The sequence below is a fragment of the Asparagus officinalis genome, unplaced genomic scaffold, assembly GCF_001876935.1.
Source record: "Asparagus officinalis unplaced genomic scaffold, Aspof.V1 AsparagusV1_Un326, whole genome shotgun sequence".
Lineage (NCBI taxonomy): Eukaryota > Viridiplantae > Streptophyta > Magnoliopsida > Asparagales > Asparagaceae > Asparagus > Asparagus officinalis.
Genome location: NW_017972591.1, coordinates 178,001 through 197,777, shown reverse-complemented (window position 1 = coordinate 197,777; position 19,777 = coordinate 178,001). Strand labels below are relative to the sequence as shown.

Genomic DNA, 19,777 nt, shown 5'->3' with positions numbered 1-19,777 from the left:
AAACTTCGTCAGTTTGAAGCTTAGGGATGAGGCTTAATATTTAATTAAGCCTTGATGCTCATGCTTATCTCAACTGAGTCTCATTATTTGAGCTTCGTTAAGTCTGCAAACTTCGTCGTTCTGGCTTTGTTGATTTACATGGATCCGTCGTTTCGTTTCATCAGCATTAAGTACTGAGTACTTAATGCATCTCTTTGGAACAAACACCCTTTGACCATCTTGCATTTAAGGATCTGAGCAGCAGATTGGGGCCACTGAGCTGGACCCTCTGCCTATATATAGGCGACTGCTTCACGAGAAGACTTATCGTCTTCTTCTTTGAGCTCTGAGTCAAAATGACTCAAAAGAGCTCTCGCCTTCCGGTCTTCTCTTTCTTTTTCTCTTCAAAGCTTCAAGATTTCCCAATCTCAACGATTGCTATCGGCGAGATAAGAAGCGTGATAATCATGGATCCTTCGGGGTGTCGTTGCTTCCACCATCATTTTAGGTAAAATTTTGATCTGATTGGACTTTTGACCTCACGATCGCAGAGTTTGTGCTTAGAACATCTGAGCCTCCAATGATTGGATGGTTGCTCCGTTGTTTGGAGCTTGGCTTCTTTGGGGAGGTGAATAGTAGCTCCTTTAACTGCTCAGTGTAGTTTTTTGTGTAACAAAGCTCGTCAGATGGGCGAGACTAGCTTGATAGACGAAGTTTGTCGCTTTCGACGAATTTTGTTTGTCGAATGAGGCTTGCCCGTTTGACGAGACTCGATTATTTGACAGAACTCGTTTGGCTAACGAGACTTGTTCATTTGATGAGCTTCATTTATCAAATGACTCGTCTGTTTGACGTGGCTCGTTGACTTGATGAAGTTCACTCATTTGACGAAGTTTGTCTGTCGGATGAGACTCGTCTGTTTGACGAGGCTTGTTAGTTCGACGAAGTTCGTTTGATGGACGAGGTTCATTTGACTGACTGACCTCACACCATTACTTTGACTAAGCTTGCTCTGAGCTAACTTCCCCATTTTCCTCTTTGCAGTTATTCATCTGCCCGTTCTTGAGAATCTCCCAAACTTTTAGAACCGCTCAGGAGGTGCTTTAGCAACTTGCTGGGCTTTCAAATGCAACCCCAAGGAAACATTTCAGGTCCAATCCTGTTTACTCCTTCAATATGCAGGACATCCCCAAATAATCAATCCTTCATCTTGGGCCTCGGAATATGTGGCAGATTCACAAACCCACTAAAATGCTTATCCAACTCCCCTCGCAAGCAATTTCAACTATCTTAGAGATACCTTCTCACTCTGTAACTCATCCACGGGTAGTTGAAAGTTGGCAATGGTGATGAATTTTTTCCAAGAAATGAGAGATGGAATTTTAACAATACAAAATGAAGAGTTGTCAGAGGTGAGGCTTGATATCGCCGTAAAAAGCTCGGTGATGTTTTACGACGATAAGTTGCACGAGAAGGCGTTGGAAGAGACTGAAGTAGAGCGTCGAAGGTCATTGAATGAACTTGTGGATGAACTTTGCAATGTTGTTCGATTTGTCTGAGTTCAATCTATGTAATTCGACTTTTTGTTGTTGTAACTTCAATCATCCTATGAATAAAATTGTAGTTTTATCCATCAATTATCCTCTTCTTTTGTGCACTTAATAATCGCAACTTAGCATTTTTAGCAAACCCTCAGCTATCAACGGACTTGATGTATCTTTACCAACTGTCATTTGAGTTGGACTAGCTATATATTTCCCCTCAGTATGGTGAGTTGTCGAGGAGTTTTTCTTAGGCTTAACGCTAAGATTTCTCCTCTATACTTAGACGTTCAAGGCATTGGATTAAGAATTAAGTAGCGTTACAATAGTCAAGGCATAATTAAGTTTAGTTGTGTTGTTTGGTGCAACAGTTTAACCTGGGGATTTGAAAGCGAAGCTCATCACATGGTAGGCTCACTATTGTGAACAAGGTCATTTGTAGAAATGACAGTGTGAAATGATCAAGTTGTTCAGTGACCTGGGAGTATGACGACTTTGATTGGAATAGAGACACATCACTTGGTAGGCCACTATGGGGGAAGAACGTCATTTTTAGGAATGGCGATGTGAAAATAATCATGTCGTTCAGTGACATGGGAGTATGACGACAATGATTTTTGGCTCTCACATGATCCCAAATAACTATGAATATTGACTTATTTAAAAGTTATCAAAGAAATAAGTGGTTTAATTATGTTTCAGTGATTTAACGAGTTCAATAGATTTTTTATGATTTGATATTTGGAATAAAAGTAAATAAAGTGAACTTGTTTCCCTATTTTAATTGGTATGATGAGTTTACTCCTGCTCACTTAATTTGGAAGTGTTTGAAATTTTCACAAGTGAATAAATTTGTACCAATATTACTTTGTAACAAGCAATGTGTTTTCGAGATCAAGTAATGTGTCAACTAATGAGTTTTTGAAATCAGCAAATTAGTAAGTGATGTTGTGAAAAAATAAATAATGTGATAAGAGAAGTGTTTCCAAAATCAAGCCATTTGACAAGCGATTCTTGATGTTTTCAAAAAACTCAGAAAGTTCATTATGGAGTGATATGCTTGTGTCTGCCATATGGTTAGAATGCGCCTTTATGTGGCCTGTTATGTGTACTTGTGATGTGGCCTTTTGGCATTTGTGATGTGGCCTTTTTGGATATTTGTGATGTGTCCGGCAGCATATGGCAGAGTTAGTGCCTTCTATTCTCGAGAACTATGTGTTATGTGATGCCTTTGGTATTCTCATACTACTATGCTATAATTCGTAGCCTTAGTGTTGTTAGGTCTCATGTTTATGAGCATACTATCTAATCTAGTTTTGATGATTAATAAACAATTCCAAATATTGTTTGTCGAGTGTTTATATTTGCTTGTTAGGAATTCCACACAAAGATCCTCAGTTGGAGGTTGGATGGACTTGCGCCTACACGATCATATTCGTTGGAGGATGGAAGGAATTTGGAATGGAGAATGATGCATTCAAGTTCAAGAAACACTATTGCTACATCCATACTACGAAGAGGAGAAACACCCAAGATCAAACGTCATCAGATCATTTAGCTTGGGTACATTTAGTTTAGGTTTCATACTTTGTGTGTTTATACCGAAAAGCTCAAATATTACATACATATACGTTTTTGTTTTATTGCTTTCAAGTTTATCCATATAAATATGAAACGAATGGATATAATTATATACACACATATTTGTTTCATGTTTATACTTGTTTGGAATAATTTCATCAAAATTAAGTTTTGACGTTTTTGTATTTTTTCAACCTGCTTGAAAATTACATAATTTTTTACAAATGGAAAATGAAATTTGAGAAATTATTTTTCTAAAATTTTCTATTTCATGTTTATAATTATTTTTCAAAGTTTTACTATTTTTGGAGTTGATTTACTATGTTAAATTAATTTTACAAAATTAAATATTTTAGCAGTTTTTAGAATCTGGAATATCTGTTTTAAAACAGTGATTTCTCACAAATGAGAAGTGATATTTCATAAATTCTTTCTCTAACATGTTTACCTACATGTGTAGAAACTTTCCTTAAATTTTCATAATTTTTGGAGTGAATTGCTATTTTTAATTAATTTTACAAAATTAGATACGCAAAATTTCAGAATCTGCCGTGTATGTTTTCAGTCGACTGAACAGTGTTTTCAGTCGACTGAACAGTGTTCATTAGTCGAACAAACAGTGTTCCGTTACATAATGGCTAGTTTTTTTCAGATTTTGATTTTTGGGGGTTTTACCTCGTTTTTTGTGATCACATTTATATAAAATCAAATTTATGTTTCAATATCTCATAAGAAGTCTAAATCATATTATGAGTTAGTTCACGACAGAATTGATCATATTATATCATTTTCTATACATAAGCAAAATAGAATAATTATTTTTTAAACACAAGATCAATCCATTATAATACGTATGAAATTTTATATTATAAAATAAATACTAGTGAGAAATGACTCACCTCTAGTAGACACGACATAGTCAAATATTTTTTCTTATGATATCAACCTGATCCTTTAATATAAGTATATAAAACTAATATTAATTCAGTGTAATTACATATTATAGGATAGTTGTTTCAAATTTTAGAGCCAATCAAATTCAAGTATTACCAATTAACAATTAATATCCATAAGTAGGGTACACATTGGGTCATTGCTAATTTTAGGAACTTTACCATAATTCCAATAATATCTTAGTTCTGGACCTATTAACAATATGAGACAGTTTTGTAGTTTTCTCCAATAATTACTCAAGCTTAATTCCTAGCTAAGTTAGAATCTTCTGAGTCTAGTTGCAATTTATTGAACAACAAGGTCTATATGAATATTTTCATTCCTTTTTTATCTTTTGGGTCTCTATACAAACTAATACACTTTCAGGTGTCTCAACGAAATTTGGCTGTTTTAATTTAATTCTCCTCTCTCTCTCTCTCTCTCTCTCTCTAGTGTGCACTCATGCAAAGCACGACGTCCCCTTTTTCCTGCTACAGTAATCATGGTTTATAAGTGCTACAATAAGATTTTTTGAAATGCTACAGTATCCCGCCTCTGCGGCAATGATATTTTTTGGAAACGCTATAGTATCCCGCTATGCTTCAGTAATAATACTGCAGTATTTTTTTATAAAAATGTTACGGTGTCGTGTGCTACAGTAATAATACTACAATAATTTGCCGTAGCATTTACTGTAGTATGAATAGCGAAGCTTGGATCCTCCCTTTATTATAGAGGAATAGATTCTCCCTCCGTTCCTCATCTTATTTTTCTTTTGTTCGTCTCTTTTTTTTTCTTCGGCTACTTAGCGCGGGCCCCTCATGCTCCGCAGTCGGAGCGGCCTCTTGAGGGTGAGGCTCCCCAGCGATTGGGCATCGACGACGAGGTCCTCGCCGATAGTTAGCTATGTATTTCTATCTTTTTTCCCCAATTCCTTAAGAAACCAAAGAATAAGTGTCCCATCAATTCCTAAAAATCAAAGAAGACTAATGAGGAGAAGAACTATATCTATGTGTTGGGCTGAACTTTAGGATGATATTATTCCCCCCCCCCCCTTTCCATTTTCATGATATTATCCCCCCCCCCCCACCCCCACCCCCACGCCCCACCCCACCCCTCACGCCCTTTCGCTTTTCAGTATTAGTCCCCCCTCCTTTTTCAGATATTATCTCCCACCCACTTTCCTTTTTCAGATATTATCCCCCCCACTACGCCCCCCCCCCCACCCCCCCCCACCCCCAAACCCAAAGCCTTTTCCTTTTCAGATATTATCTCCCCCCCTCCCCTTTTGAGTATTATTCTCCCACCCCCCTTTCCTTTTCAGATATTATCCCCCCCCCCCCCCCCCCCCCCCCCTCCTTTCTTTTAAGCTATTTCGCTGAGACGGTTGACAGCTTGAGGCGGCGAGGGACAGGCAGGATTTTTTTTTTTTTTTTGCTGTTTACGCTGGCTATTACAGATGCTAAAGGAATTCAAGGACAAGGAAATAACTCTTACTACTCCTTTTCTGATAAGGGGTCACCCTTGAAGCTTGCTTTATTGATAAACAGTAAATAAAGCAGTAAATTGAAAAAAAAAATTGCTTATAAGCTATCTATGAGTCTAAGCAGCAAAATACAAGGAATTAAGAAACAAAGAAAAATAAAGGTAACAATATAATAACATAAATAAACAATAATCGTTGATTGTATGATCCTGTTCTAAGTGGTTGTTGTCAAATATATTGGGATCTTCCACGTCCCACTAGTCACTCGCCTCTTATCCTAGGAGTTCATTATCCACTTCCACGAACACAATGTTTACTAGAACAATTCTAGTAGCTGCAAGTGTGCGAAGTACTTTTGTAGTAGTGATAAGTACAGGTCAATGCAGCTGATGCACGTTTGGCTGGTAGGTGATTTCTCCCTTATAGTGTTTCGACCTTTTATATACTACGGTCATGTCTGGTTTTTTTTTTAGGTACCTGACTTTGGATTGGGATCCTCTACTAAGGCATAGTGCCTCCTAACATCTCCTAATGCATCTTCACCTTTCATTGCATAGTACCTCCTCGTATTTTGTGTTTATGCACAAAATGAAAGGTGGAGATCCCAATCCCCTGACTTTATCTTATTGCTACCAAATGGGTATTTCTGAAATTGTTAAAGCTTTCGGTATATTCTGCACATTTCAAATGACAACTTACTAATGGCGATTAACTCAGCCTTTGATAGTTGGGGGGGGGCGTTGGGGGTAGTAAACAACAATTTTCAAGATTTAAGGAACTAATTGCAGATAAAATAACCTCACCTATTGATGACTATTAATAGAATTAAATTCTAACAAATGAATCAATCCTCCACATTAAGACGGTTTATGAGTTCAACCAAACGTCACCATTAATTGCCATATATTCTTTCGCACGGAACATACGGCATTCAGAGAATTGCAATTAATTTGGAATTCATTAACAGTCTCGGACGTTTACCTAGTCTCTTGCCTCTAGCATTGAAACCGAAGAAATTTAATTGATTCAGATTAGGCAAACCACCAGTTCTCTTGGCTCGCTAACGGGTACTATGAAAAGAATCACCACAGCCTAATTCAACGCTCAGTCGCAAATTACACAAGATTGTCAATCACTCTAAAAATTGCAGAAACTGAGGACGGAGCTGTTGAAACCCAATTTACAGGAGCAACTCAACTTGTTTTATGGGCTAAACAAGATAAAATGTAATATTAAGCTCGTCAAACACTCTTTTATCTCTCGTTCTTTGTTACATAGGGCTACAGAAACATACACAAAATGCATTACCATTACAGATGAATATTGAGGTTTTACATCACAGAAGCACAGGTACTTGGCGCTTTACAGTGTAAGAACAAAATAAATACACACCTAATCCCCAAATCTCCACCACCTATCAGCTTTTACAATCAACCAAAGAATTGGCAAACAAAAAACAGAAAAAAAGGAAAGAGAAAAAGAAAAAGAAGATCACAGATATACATCACAATGGGGGGAAATTCCAGGGGATGCTTAAGAAATTCTCATCTTCGTCGCCTGGAGAACCCTGGAGAACCCACTGTTTGCTGTTTTCTGTAACTTGGGGAAGAAACTGGTGCTTGAAATGAAGAGAAAGAAGGCTTGACAGCTGCGCTCGGCTGAAGAGATGTCTCCATGAAGCATACAACATTAAGTCGAGTCCTCTCAAGTTCCCCTTCAAGCAGTTCTGTGCTACATTGATGTGCCAGCGCCTGAACAAACAGTAATTTTCTATTATCTCAAAACAGCTTGTGACATTAACAATTGCAGTGTACAGCAGAACTTTGCAAGATTTCGATCCCTGCCGTATGCCCGTCTGATCGTTTCTAATTTTGGATCAGGATACCCATACATCTAATTGTAGACGGAGATAGATCTTAGGCTTTGCTGAAATTGGTGAAATTTATAACTACAACCTTTTCAAATAGTTGGAAATCAGGGATGAATCATGTTTAACTCCAAAGTTCTTAACAATGATCACAGAATATCACATGACAAGGTTTCCAACAAGGAGCAACAATCAGATACAAATATAATAGATACTATCGGTCAATATATGATATAGAGAACTAAAAAAGGAACGAAGAAATTAGTTCTCTCTCAAATACAGAATCGCGCGACCTCCATGTATGCTGTTACATCCTTTTGTCCAAACTATCTCTTTCTTATCGATTTTCATTTAGATTCTCTGAACTAAATTTATCCAATTTCTATCAGAAATCTCCATAGAACATCAAATTTATTTCATCAATGGAAACTGTCAGGCACCTTAATGGACTGAGTTCTTACAGAAATGTCTTGCGAAAAGTACTTCTTAATAATGATGTAACTTTGCAATATTAGCAACACAGGTCAAATAAACGGGATAGCTTGAAAACAGAGAAATTACCCAAATTGAGAAGTTTACACAATGGATTGAAACAAACACAGCAGTTGAAGACTAACATGTCTGTTCGGGTGAGACGCTCTGTATTATGGACACAAGATGAAAAGCATAAAGCTTCAATAGTATTTATACATAGGTAGTTATATAGTCTTTTTGTCATACTAAAGGTTAGGGGCGCAAACCGGTCCGAATATGGATCAGATATGATTCTTACTATATCCGTATCCCATATCCGCATTGCCAATCACCGATATGGATACGGATATGCCTCGATAAGGAAAACTCATATCCATATCCGCTAAAATTGGATACAGATGTGGATATACATGCACATATAAATGCGGATACAAAATGGAAATGAGAAAACAAAATAATATTGAAAAAGATATAGTTCGTATAATGCAAGAGAGTTCATTAATATGTTTGTTATATTTAATTTGAAAAGGCAATATTAGATCTCTTAGTCATAAAAATTAGTCTCAAATTCATTAATCTAAGGATTAAAACAATTGCAGCTCCATAATCAACATATATTCGGATATGTTGGAAACAGATCCAGGTATTTCACTGCATGCCCATATCCGTAACCATATCCTATCAGTTATAGATTTGAGAAACCATATCGATATCACCATATCCATATCATGACGAGTACAGTTATCGATATGGTTTTGCACCCTTACTAGGGGTTCATATTAATCCCAGGGCAGAAGAACAAAAAGATGTGTCATAATATGTGTTTCATGCTTATAGCTTGCTGTTTTATTCGAAGGTAAAACCAGCTAAACATTGAAGAATTCTTAGAAGGATAGTCTTTACATCAAAAAATTAGTAAATCCTAAATTAAATTTCATAATTAAAAAGTTGCATAGCAAGGGTGGTTATTAGTGGTTTTCAGCGGTTGCGTTGAAGAAAGGTTTTAAGATTTTTGCATACAAAATCATGGATGGTTCTGAGTACTGCAGAACACAAGGATGATCCTAAAGGACATGATTTTAGAACAATACCACAAAATGTACTCGCATTCTAGCATGTGCAATGCACATGAAAGATTATCTAAATTTTATTTCATTATATATACACACATGTATATAAACAAAACATAGGTATATCACATATATTTCCAAATTTGAATACTTTCTCATTGGATATCTCCCGCATTTCAATTTTAAATTACGACTTCATCAATTTATTATATCTCCTATTAATATTGTCTGTGAATTTTTGATCCATTTATTCAGAACAATGATGAAGGACCATGCACTATGAAATCCACCATTTTGATGACCAATTTTCTAAATATGCTGCTTTTAGTTAAAACTTTTACAAAGCTGCGTTTTAATTCAATTAAAATTTACTTATAATCAGGCTAATATGATCCTTGCAAAATATCCAAATAGTTCCAATTTAAACTTGGGACCATATACAGATTGGGTGTGTTTATTAGAAACAGACCTCTCAAGAAAGAAACACCGATATGTTTGCAACTTTTATCAAGCAATATGGGAAAATAACAATTTTAACTTTTTCGGTTTTAAGGAAATGTTATAGCTTTTAGTGAGATAAAAAGCTGTCTACCATAGAGAAAATCGTTATACAAACATTCCCCATGACAATCTACATTTTTAAATCCAAGTATGATAGCGGGTCCCATGCGTTATGAAGTAACGTGCTTCTGCTTCTCATGAAAGGCCCAGGAAAATGGTAAAGTTACGAATTTGCCCTTGCATTTTGACTTAAAAAGGAAGGAGTATCCTATATTCCTATTAAATACTGTTTTCCCCTCTCAAAGTTCTTTATATCTTAGTATAGATAAAGACAAATAGGACTCCCTAAAACAATACCCCTTGCATATTTCCTTTGATTGTTTAGATCCTACGTCGTTCCGTTGTCAAGGTAGTACATAGACACAGCTGCATAAGGGCTCCCTTCACCTGCTCTGTCTGGATCTTCTCCCTCTTCTGTCTGTGGGTAAGCTCTGGCGCCTTCCTCCTATTTTGGCATATCAGCCTCTTCTCACATGTCCCTCTCTTTTTACTAATTGTCACATGTATCGTTCTTTATTGATGTTATGGGATTGGAGAGGGATCCTAGGAAAGTCTACCATACCGCCATAATTGCTTGTAGTCAGATCATCTATATACTTGTATATAACACCTAGCTTCTTAAAATCTTGGTCATTGAATAGAAATGCAGACACTTGTCCAGCAATTGACATGTGTTTTTTGTCTTTAAATTATAAATTGTTGGAAACAATAAAGAACAAAGGTGTGAAGAAACTAAAGGCAAACGCACATGAGAATTGTTGGTGATTCGTTAAGTATTGGCTAGATAGCACTTATATACCATACTGTTTCACCTACTTTTCACTTATATACCCCAACTTGTATTTGGTAGCAAGAAAATACCCCAAGGTTCTTTAAACTTGCACTTATATTCCTACACTTTTTTCCATGGCACTTAAATACCCTAAAGTTTTTATAACTGGCACTTAAATACACCAAAGTTTTTAAAACTTGCACGTACCTACCCTCAGTTATGCAAACTTGAGGGTATTCAAGTGCAAGTTTTAAATTTTATCGGATATTTTAGTGCCAGTTTTATAAACTTAAGATTTTTTAACTGCCAGTTTTAAAAGAGTTAGGGTATGTAAGTGCCACCAAAAACAAGTGATGGTATATAAGTGCAAATTTAAAAAAAAAACTTTAGGGCATCGTCTTGCTACCAAATACAAGTGGGGGTATATAAGTGAAAAGTAGGCGAAACAAAAGGGAATGTAAGTGCTATTTAGCCTTCTTCGTAAAATATTGTATTAGACACCAACGTTCAACAAAGTTACAATTTACATCTTCTATTTCGACCATGGAACTAATTTCTATCTAAATAAATTAACATGAAAGCAATACATGTTTAAACACTCCTCTTCATTAAATATTCTAATCTGAATGTCAACACACAGATATGCATATTAACATCTGTATACATATGGTATCTTAAACTTTTTTCAGATTTTCTTTATTCATTTACCCATAACGTGCAATATCCAAATCGGTGGATCATGTGTGTCTGTCCATTTACACATATATACTTTTTTGGACCCATGTTGTACCTGTGTCCTAATCCTAGAAATTTCTAGCATCGTTAATCACTGTGTCTATATCTCATCGTATAATGTCCATGTTTCACATTTATCGCCACACAGCTTACTTTTTATCATGAATATATTGGAATTTCCCTAGGTTCCAAGGATAAAATAAAAAATTAAAAATTACTAATATGTAAGATATAGACCTTAAAATAATGCAATGGAGTGGAATTTCCCAGTTTTGTGATTTCTTTGCTTTTTTTACTATAGATGTATTTTTTACATTTTCGCCCAAAATTTCCATAACATCCAAATTAAAGGAATAAGAAAATGTTATACCAATAATAATATAAATGAAGTTTGCAGGAAAACTGAGTAAATAGAAAAAGTATCTTACAAGTAGATCATCTGGAGATACAGTTGATCCTTGTGGTTTATCATCTGCCATTGCATCTTCACTACCGCGTGTTGATCGGCGATGGTGTCCTGGATTCTCAATAGGCTCACTAGAACTCTCACAAGCTTTCTCTAACAATAATCCTTGTAAAGACTTCAGAGCTTCATGAGCTTCGGGGGAGAAATATGTGTGCAAAACAGTTTCAAAATATTCAAGCTGCAAGAGAAGTGATAAATATTACAAAGCCTATTTATTGCAAGTTGAATTTACGACACATGTTTCAAGACTATACTAAGTTATAAATATGGTAGATTTAGACAGAAAACAATTGAAGATGAAAATTGTATTTGGGTCAGTGTTCACCTCTAGCATAAGTTGACAGAAACCATTTGCGTCCAACAATTTGAGATCTTTAGCTTTGTGTTCTTGGTAAAGGCTGAGAAATGTGTCGATCAGACCCTCCACTAATATACCAAGCGTCTTCTCCAACAATGGCCTGGCACCAGAAAACACCTGCACGGATTACATAACTAGAGTTCTTAATAGCTGAAAAAAATTCCATGTTTACAGTTGCCTAGCGCATCATGACTTACAAAGTTTAACTAAATGTTCAATAAATCCGAAAACAACAAGGAACTCCCTGTTCAAAATGGGCAACCATCTCTAAATCATGAGTTTCCAAAGTGGTACCTAACTCACACTTTACAAATGGGTTCCTACTGCTTGCCCACATAAAGAGAGGACTAACCAAAACTTACAATTGAATTATCAATAATAATGAACCTGTGAAAATGGACCTACCCACAAGAAAATTAATCAACAATGTAGGATGACTTTCTCTTGGGAAATCTCAGAAATGTATGAAGAAAAAGGGAGAAAGGTGTGAAAACTTCTTTTAGTATAATTTTGGTTTTAGTAGAAATTTTCTTGTAGTGTTATCTGTACGAGAAAAATTATTAGTTAGAAATTTTAATGGATTAGGAAAACTTTCTAAAATCTGTTATCAGAAAATTCTTATTTTAATATGATTAGAATTCTTTCTTATTAAGAATTAGTTTCTTGGTAATTAAATTTTGTAAAATATATAAAGGAATCTAATTTTTCTTCCATAAAGTTATGAAGATATTTATGAAAAATTATAATTTCTCTAAATTGTGTCAGTGAGCTTGGGTGTTGAGCACTAGTTTTTAAAGGTGTGACCTTAAGTGACGTGAATACACTGATGTAGGCACTGTTTTAAAAAACCTCCGCCTAGTCCGCTTAGGCGTATGCCTAGGCCTAGGCGGTACCTAGGCCGCCTAACTAGCGCCTAGGCGGTATTTAGGCTGCCCACCTAGATTTTACGAGCAATTATGGGAACATTGTCTGCTTACGTGGATTGTACCATGTAGGCCTTGATTGTGATTTTATGTGTCGTAGCCTACACGTCCTCCAAACTCTATTAACCTCCAAATATGAACATCTCCACTACCTCCTCCGACCTTCAGCAAAACCTCATCGACCACCACTTAAATGAAGAAAGAAAAAAAAAGGCCCAGAAACCGCTTAGGCGCCCGTCTAGGCGACTAAGCGCTGGGCGTCAAGTCCGACGCCTATAAGCGCCCAGCGTTTAGTGTAACATTGGATGTAGGCATGAGACAAAATTATAATTGTGATTGGTGTTATGGCACAAAAGTGATTCCAGAAACACCCCAAATCCCTCAACCTACTCTACTCTCTGTATCTTTTTCTCTGCCTTCATTCTTTACTTCTTTGTTGTCGAGTCGCTTTCATTTGGTATCAAACCAAAAGGGAACCAATATCATAGCTATGAAATTTAAATTACTCCAAATTTCAGATTTTTTTGTGGATGACAATGAGTCATTGATGGAGCTTTTTCAATAAAAAACAAGGGCTTTGCTTATAAACTCTAAGTTTTACTTCCATTTACCAAATATCCCACCAAGTCCTATATGTTCCATAAACCCAAATACAGAGTTCGCTGCCCTTTAAACCCAAAACAGAGAGTACAAGATTATTTTATTCTAAATTTGAAGTAAAAAAATAAAATTTCCCAAACTGTCCTCTTCTCATACTCTCCATTTAATCCAATGTTTTTCTCCTGCTCCTCCATTTACCAAATATCCCACCAAGTCCTATATGTTCCATAAACCCAAATACAGAGTTCGCTGCCCTTTAAACCCAAAACAGAGAGTACAAGATTATTTTATTCTAAATTTGAAGTAAAAAAATAAAATTTCCCAAACTGTCCTCTTCTCATACTCTCCATTTAATCCAACGTTTTTCTCTTCCCTTTTCTCCTGCTCCTCCATGCCCCCTCTCTTTTGTTCTAGCCATATCCTCTCCACCCTCTCCTCTTGTTTGTCCATGCCCCACCTCAAGTTCCACTCTCAGTCATCTGCCTTGACATCCAACTCGTTGCGATCAGAATAAAAATTGTTGACTCGCTTCTTGTGAGGTCTATTCAGGAGTATGCAGATGTCACCCTCATTGACCCGTATGATTTCTTTCTCCGCCACTTGGTTTTCAGCGTTACACAACTATATAGTTGTACTATATGACCGTAAGCAAAGAAATGTATCGACATTTCTTTTTCATAATATTACTTCTCTTGATTTGGATTATGATTTGTCAGAGAAAGTTTGCATCGAAGCACGGGAAGGTGGCAATTAATTGATGTGAAATTACATGTTCACCTCCTTTCAAGAACTTGAAAGGGTTTTTCATTTAAATGAGATCTTCTATGTATTGTTTTAAGCTCTTTGTTTCTAATTCTAAAAGAGGATGAATTTGTTGATTAGATGTAATAATGCTTATATATAAAGGAAATGCCAAAAAGGTGATTATTTTCATTTCTCTTGTTACCTTTTGAGTATGATGATGATGATTGAGCAAGAAACTGGCCTTGACATTGTTGATAATTGTGACCGGCACAATGTTAGATGTTATTAGTATTAGTAAATATTAGTAGATAATAGTAAATATTATGAGATACATTAAATGTTATTAGATATGATTTTATCTCGTACCTATTTAGTAATATCATCCTAATTTCAATTTAAGAGAAATTAAGATTTAATAGAATAATAACTGTCTTTTCTCTTACTCTATAGGATATTAAGCCAGGTTCTCAATCCTAGACAATGTTTTAAATATCGGATGTCGGGTTCATGTCGGATGGCTGAAATCCATATCGGATAGCGAAAATCGGGGATATATCGAGGGACATTGACTAAATATCGGATTGCCATATCGGGTAGTGTGCTTATGTATAATATCATGTCCTAAATGTAATCTAAGCATTCATAAATTCAATATAAGCATACTTTATAAATTCTATAGACTAAATATATAAAAAAGTAAATAATATATGAATTTGGGTTCATAAATTCTTTCTATTGGGTTCATAGGGAACCCTTAAACATGAGAACAAGCCAAACGGGTTTGGGTATTTATCACTAAACTCAAACTCGATAACAAAAAACATATCTTAAAAAAAGTACCATATCGGTTAATTTTTCAAACCTAAAAAATAGGCCGATATGCCCGATATGACCCTGATATTTCCGATTTGGCCTTAAAAACCGATATACAAGTTGAAAACGTCCATGTCGTGTCGGTCAAGCCCTCAAACCGATATGTCGACCGACATGTGAAAACGTCCATGTCGTGTCGGTCAAGCCCTCAAACCGATATGTCGACCGACATGTCGGACATGTCGGTCGATATTTAAAACCTTGATCCTAGAGATCTCTCTTTTCGTTCTTAATCTTGGGGCTACCAAAAGGGTTTCGTGCAATCTTCACACTTCCCCTCAGCGGCTTCGATATCACGGACAATTTTGTTTAAACCTTCTTTAAATTGATTGACATCATTGGTTCCTAAAGCATTGCCACTGTCACCGGGTGTTATTCACTCCGAACCCACAACCTATTTTACTGTGAACAGTAAAATCTGCAGATTGTTCATCATGAACAGCAACCTGTGGCACTGTTCACGGTAACCCTTCCCCCTCCACAGCTCTAGCTAATCCATCTCACTCAAAGGGAATATTTTTGTTCACTCAACAAAAAATAATAGCACTAAGTTATGAAAAATAGGGTATATAAATCAAGAAAAAAGGAGGGCATATAAGTGGAAAGGTGAGTAACTGCATGGTATTTAAGTGCTATTTAGCCTTTTATTTTAATTGATAAACATTCTAATTTATAAAGCATTGCTCGTCTTATAGTTATCATATGAAATTTTGCTTCAACTTCAATGGTAGAAATTTGCACTCATACTTTTTGATGATCATGATTTGATTTGATGAACTACACATAGAAGTCAGAAACGTGGTACACTATAGCGAGCCGAGACCCGGGTTCAATCGTCCCAGATTCGTGCAAAACACGACCAGATTCACGAACTCCAACAACCCGAATTAGAATTCAAATTAGCTAAAATTTAAAAAAATATATATAACTCTTTTTTAGAGAATAAACATTGAAAACGTGAGAAAATAAACAAATAAAGTATGCATATCTTAATTGCAACCTGATTCTTAAGCTTCTTTTACCATTGCGAATATCAACTAGCATTTCAGAACCGAACCTAAGAACGAAGCCTACCCCTAGGCCTGTCCATCCGGGCCGGCCCGGCCCGGAAATCCGGGCCCGGGCCGGGCAAAACCGGAGCCCGGATCCGGGTACCCCGGGCCGGGTCCGGGCCCAACCGGACCGGGCTCCGGGTCGGCCCGGATTTTTTTTAATTTTTTTCTTTTCTTTTTTTTTGATAAAAAATGCTAAAAATTAGTTTAAATTTATTATTTTTTATATAATTATGTATTAGTATATACTTATAAATTATTATGTAACTATATATTATATATACATATATTATATATATTATATATACATATATTATATGTAAATATATTGTATATATTTATAAGTTATAACTTGAGAGAGAGAAAATCGCATAAGTAGCCATTGCCCGTTGGGCCAATGGGGAAGAAGTAGCCGTTGTAATATACTATAAGAGAGAGTATACATATATAAGAGAGAGTATACTTATATATACATATATACTAAGAGAGAGTATACATACACACATATTATACATATATAAGAGAGTATACTTATATATACATATATACTAATAAGAGAGAGAGTATATATATATACACACATATATTATACATATATAAGAGAGTGTATACTTATATATACTTATATAAGAGAGACTATACATATATAAGAGAGAGTATACTTATATATACATATATACTAAGAGAGAGAGTATACACACACACACATTATACATATATAAGAGAGATATATACATATATACTAAGAGAGAGAGTATATATATATATACACACATATATTATACATATATAAGAGAGTGTATACCTATATATATTTATATAAGAGAGAGTATACTTATATATACATGTATAGTATAAGAAAGAGTATACATATACATACATACATACATTATACATATATAAGAGAGAGTATATATACACACACATATTATACATATATAGAAATATATTATATATACATATATTATATATATACATATATAAAAATATATTATATATACATATATTATACCTATATAATACATATAAAAAAATAAAAAAATACTATTCCGGGCCGGGCCGGGCCGGGCACCAAAAAGGCGGCCCGGGCCCGGCCCGGAGCCCGGACTTGGCCCGGGTTTCCGGGCCGAGGCCGGGCCCCTACCTACCCCCCTCATACCCGATTCTTAACAAGTGGCGTACCACGTTCTTGTACCCATCCCTTGAATAAGAATGAAATGGGTTCAATGCAACTATGGGACCACATCAACCTCAATATCGTCATCTCAACAATTGATTATCCTAAATAATGAAAGTGGTAAACTTAGTTTTTTTTTTTTTACTGTTAATATAATAAATCTAGATATCTTCAGACTTCAACACTAATAATTTCTAGGTTTGTACTTTTTTGAAAGTAAAACTGCATATTTTCAACCAATTCTCTACTTTGACATTTAGAAAAGGCCAATATTGGTAAGAAGCAAGGAAGGCATAAAATGTAGCAAGTAAGAAAATTCCAGTTCTCCTTTTCTCTTTGTATCATATCCCGTCTTTCAAATAAAATTAAAGCTAGTTGGATTCACAACAAGTAAATTATATATACATAAGTTACGACATGCAACACTCATAGAAGTCAATATTTTTCTACAAGCCTAGTATTGATAATTGTTTTTAAAATCCTTTCATGCCCTAGGGCATAACTAATTTATTTATGCACCCTTAGAAAAACATGTATTACGTAGTAAAGATGGATGATCAACTATATCCAATTTAATTTACATTTCTTAAACCATATATTAATAACAGACAATATACATTGTGCCTTGTTCCTCGTCATGCATAATCGTTCATTGTAGTCACGTTCTAAGTTGCATGGATATGGGTACGGGTGTGATACAGGACACCACAAATATGTAAAAGGAAGGGTACAGAGACACGGCTGAAACGCAGACTAAATTTGTGGTTCTAAGCTAGATATGAAAATGACCTATTGAAGTCATAGTATTTAACTAAATATGGTCTGAAACGAACACTACCATAGCCCAACAAGTTTTAAAAGTGGTTATGAAGCGTAGGAGATATGTCCAAGAGGTGCATTGACGAGCCTTTAAATTAATGCTTTTATCATATAATTGAATACGTGTCTGAATAAATATATGTACATATTTAAGGAGTGCCTAGGAAGTGTTGGTACAAGTAGGGGTATAGGATGTGTTGTGTACGGCTTCACGATAGAAGTACCCACGCTACAGAATTCATATATGATCGGATTCAGATAGAATCACACATCACCCTGTCATTAACATTTCATCCCAAATCTCAACAATAAATCTTGAGTATTAACTCCCTCTGATGTATTACATAGAAAATAGCTCACACATTAAACAAAACCTAATTTCTCAGCGTGGAAGATTTGTCTAGATGAATTCCATTAACATCACTCGCTGAGTCTTCACATACATCTTCTTTCTCCTAATATGAGGAACTATTTGGTTGTAAAATTATCTATATCCATCTCATAACCTTATATTGTTTGCAATACACCCTTGTAATTAGACATCCTTGCATCATAACAATCCAAGTTCTTCAATGCCCAAAATCAATGGATTGGACAGCTAACCAATCTAGTGGGAAACGAACCACACAAATAGAAGTTTATCTAGTCAATTCCCTGGCTCATTAAAATTGATTATATCCAACACTTTTTATTGGTTTTCCTCCTACTCAAACACCTTCAAATGTGCATCTTCATCCCAATCACTTTCAATGCTTCTTTAACCTTGAATACAAGATAATAAACATAACAAACCTCCATTATTCTAAGGCATTCAAGCCGTAAGCATTCAAGCCGTAAAATTATAAAAGAATTTTTAAGAAGTCTTAATCTTTTCTTATTCCTCCTCTCCTTGAGTCTTATAATAATATGTCACGGCTTATGTAAACATGAACCTATCCACCCTTAGTGTTAAATGTAACTCCAACTTGTCCCAATATTGAACAAGATTTTTCTAGCTCTACTTTGGTGGAAGCCCTAGCCAGCTAGCTGCCACCATCATAACAGATTAAAATACCATTGGACTGGTTGACGATTGGTTATCTAAATTTTCTAGAGCCTAAAACCACTAGCAACTAACTAGTCAACTAATCTATCATTTATTTAGCTGTTCGATGCACTAAAACTTTCTTTATCCTGCACCTTTTTTCCATTTCCATCATTCCACTCAAACACCTGCGAAATCCTTCTGATCTGGGTTTTTTACTTTTAATCTATTACTATTATTTAAGAAAATTCACACTTTTGGTTTTACCCCTATCTGTGTTAAGATTTCAAAAAATTCAACACTTGTCCTCAATAATTTATATTACATTGAAACTAATTAGAAGGAAATTTTTGAAAAGATCTAAAAACACCCTAACAAGAATCAACTACTCTATAACTCTCCCCACTCTCCACATTTTCTAATAGTAAGACACTTTATATCACTTATGGTAATAATTCTATAAAAAGCTATTCATATTAGCATCGATTATTAAAGTGTTATAAATATTTTTTATGCACCAGTTTACTATGTAATGCATGAATCGCGTGTACTGGCGAACTGGTGCAACAAATAAACACAAGATCAATAAATACTACAACTTAAATATGTGCAAGTAGTGACTAGTGAGTTAAAGTTTAAACATTGTGGAAAACTGATGAACATTACAGAATGCAAACATTATGAATACGCTAAGCCTACAGGTTACATGAGGTTATCATTCAGAACTTTAATGGAATTTGAA

General features: G+C 35.3%; 1 protein-coding gene across 1 annotated transcript in view; it reads right to left on the bottom strand.

Moving 5' to 3' along the window:
- Positions 1-6,731: 6,731 nt before the first annotated feature.
- Positions 6,732-19,777, bottom strand: part of LOC109827622 (exocyst complex component SEC5A-like) — a 43,559-nt gene continuing 30,513 nt past the window's right edge. Inside the window, 3 exon segments of the mRNA XM_020394639.1 lie at positions 6,732-7,271; positions 11,428-11,643; positions 11,791-11,940. Coding sequence (XP_020250228.1) covers positions 7,065-7,271; positions 11,428-11,643; positions 11,791-11,940 — 573 coding nt within the window. The 3' untranslated portion in view covers positions 6,732-7,064.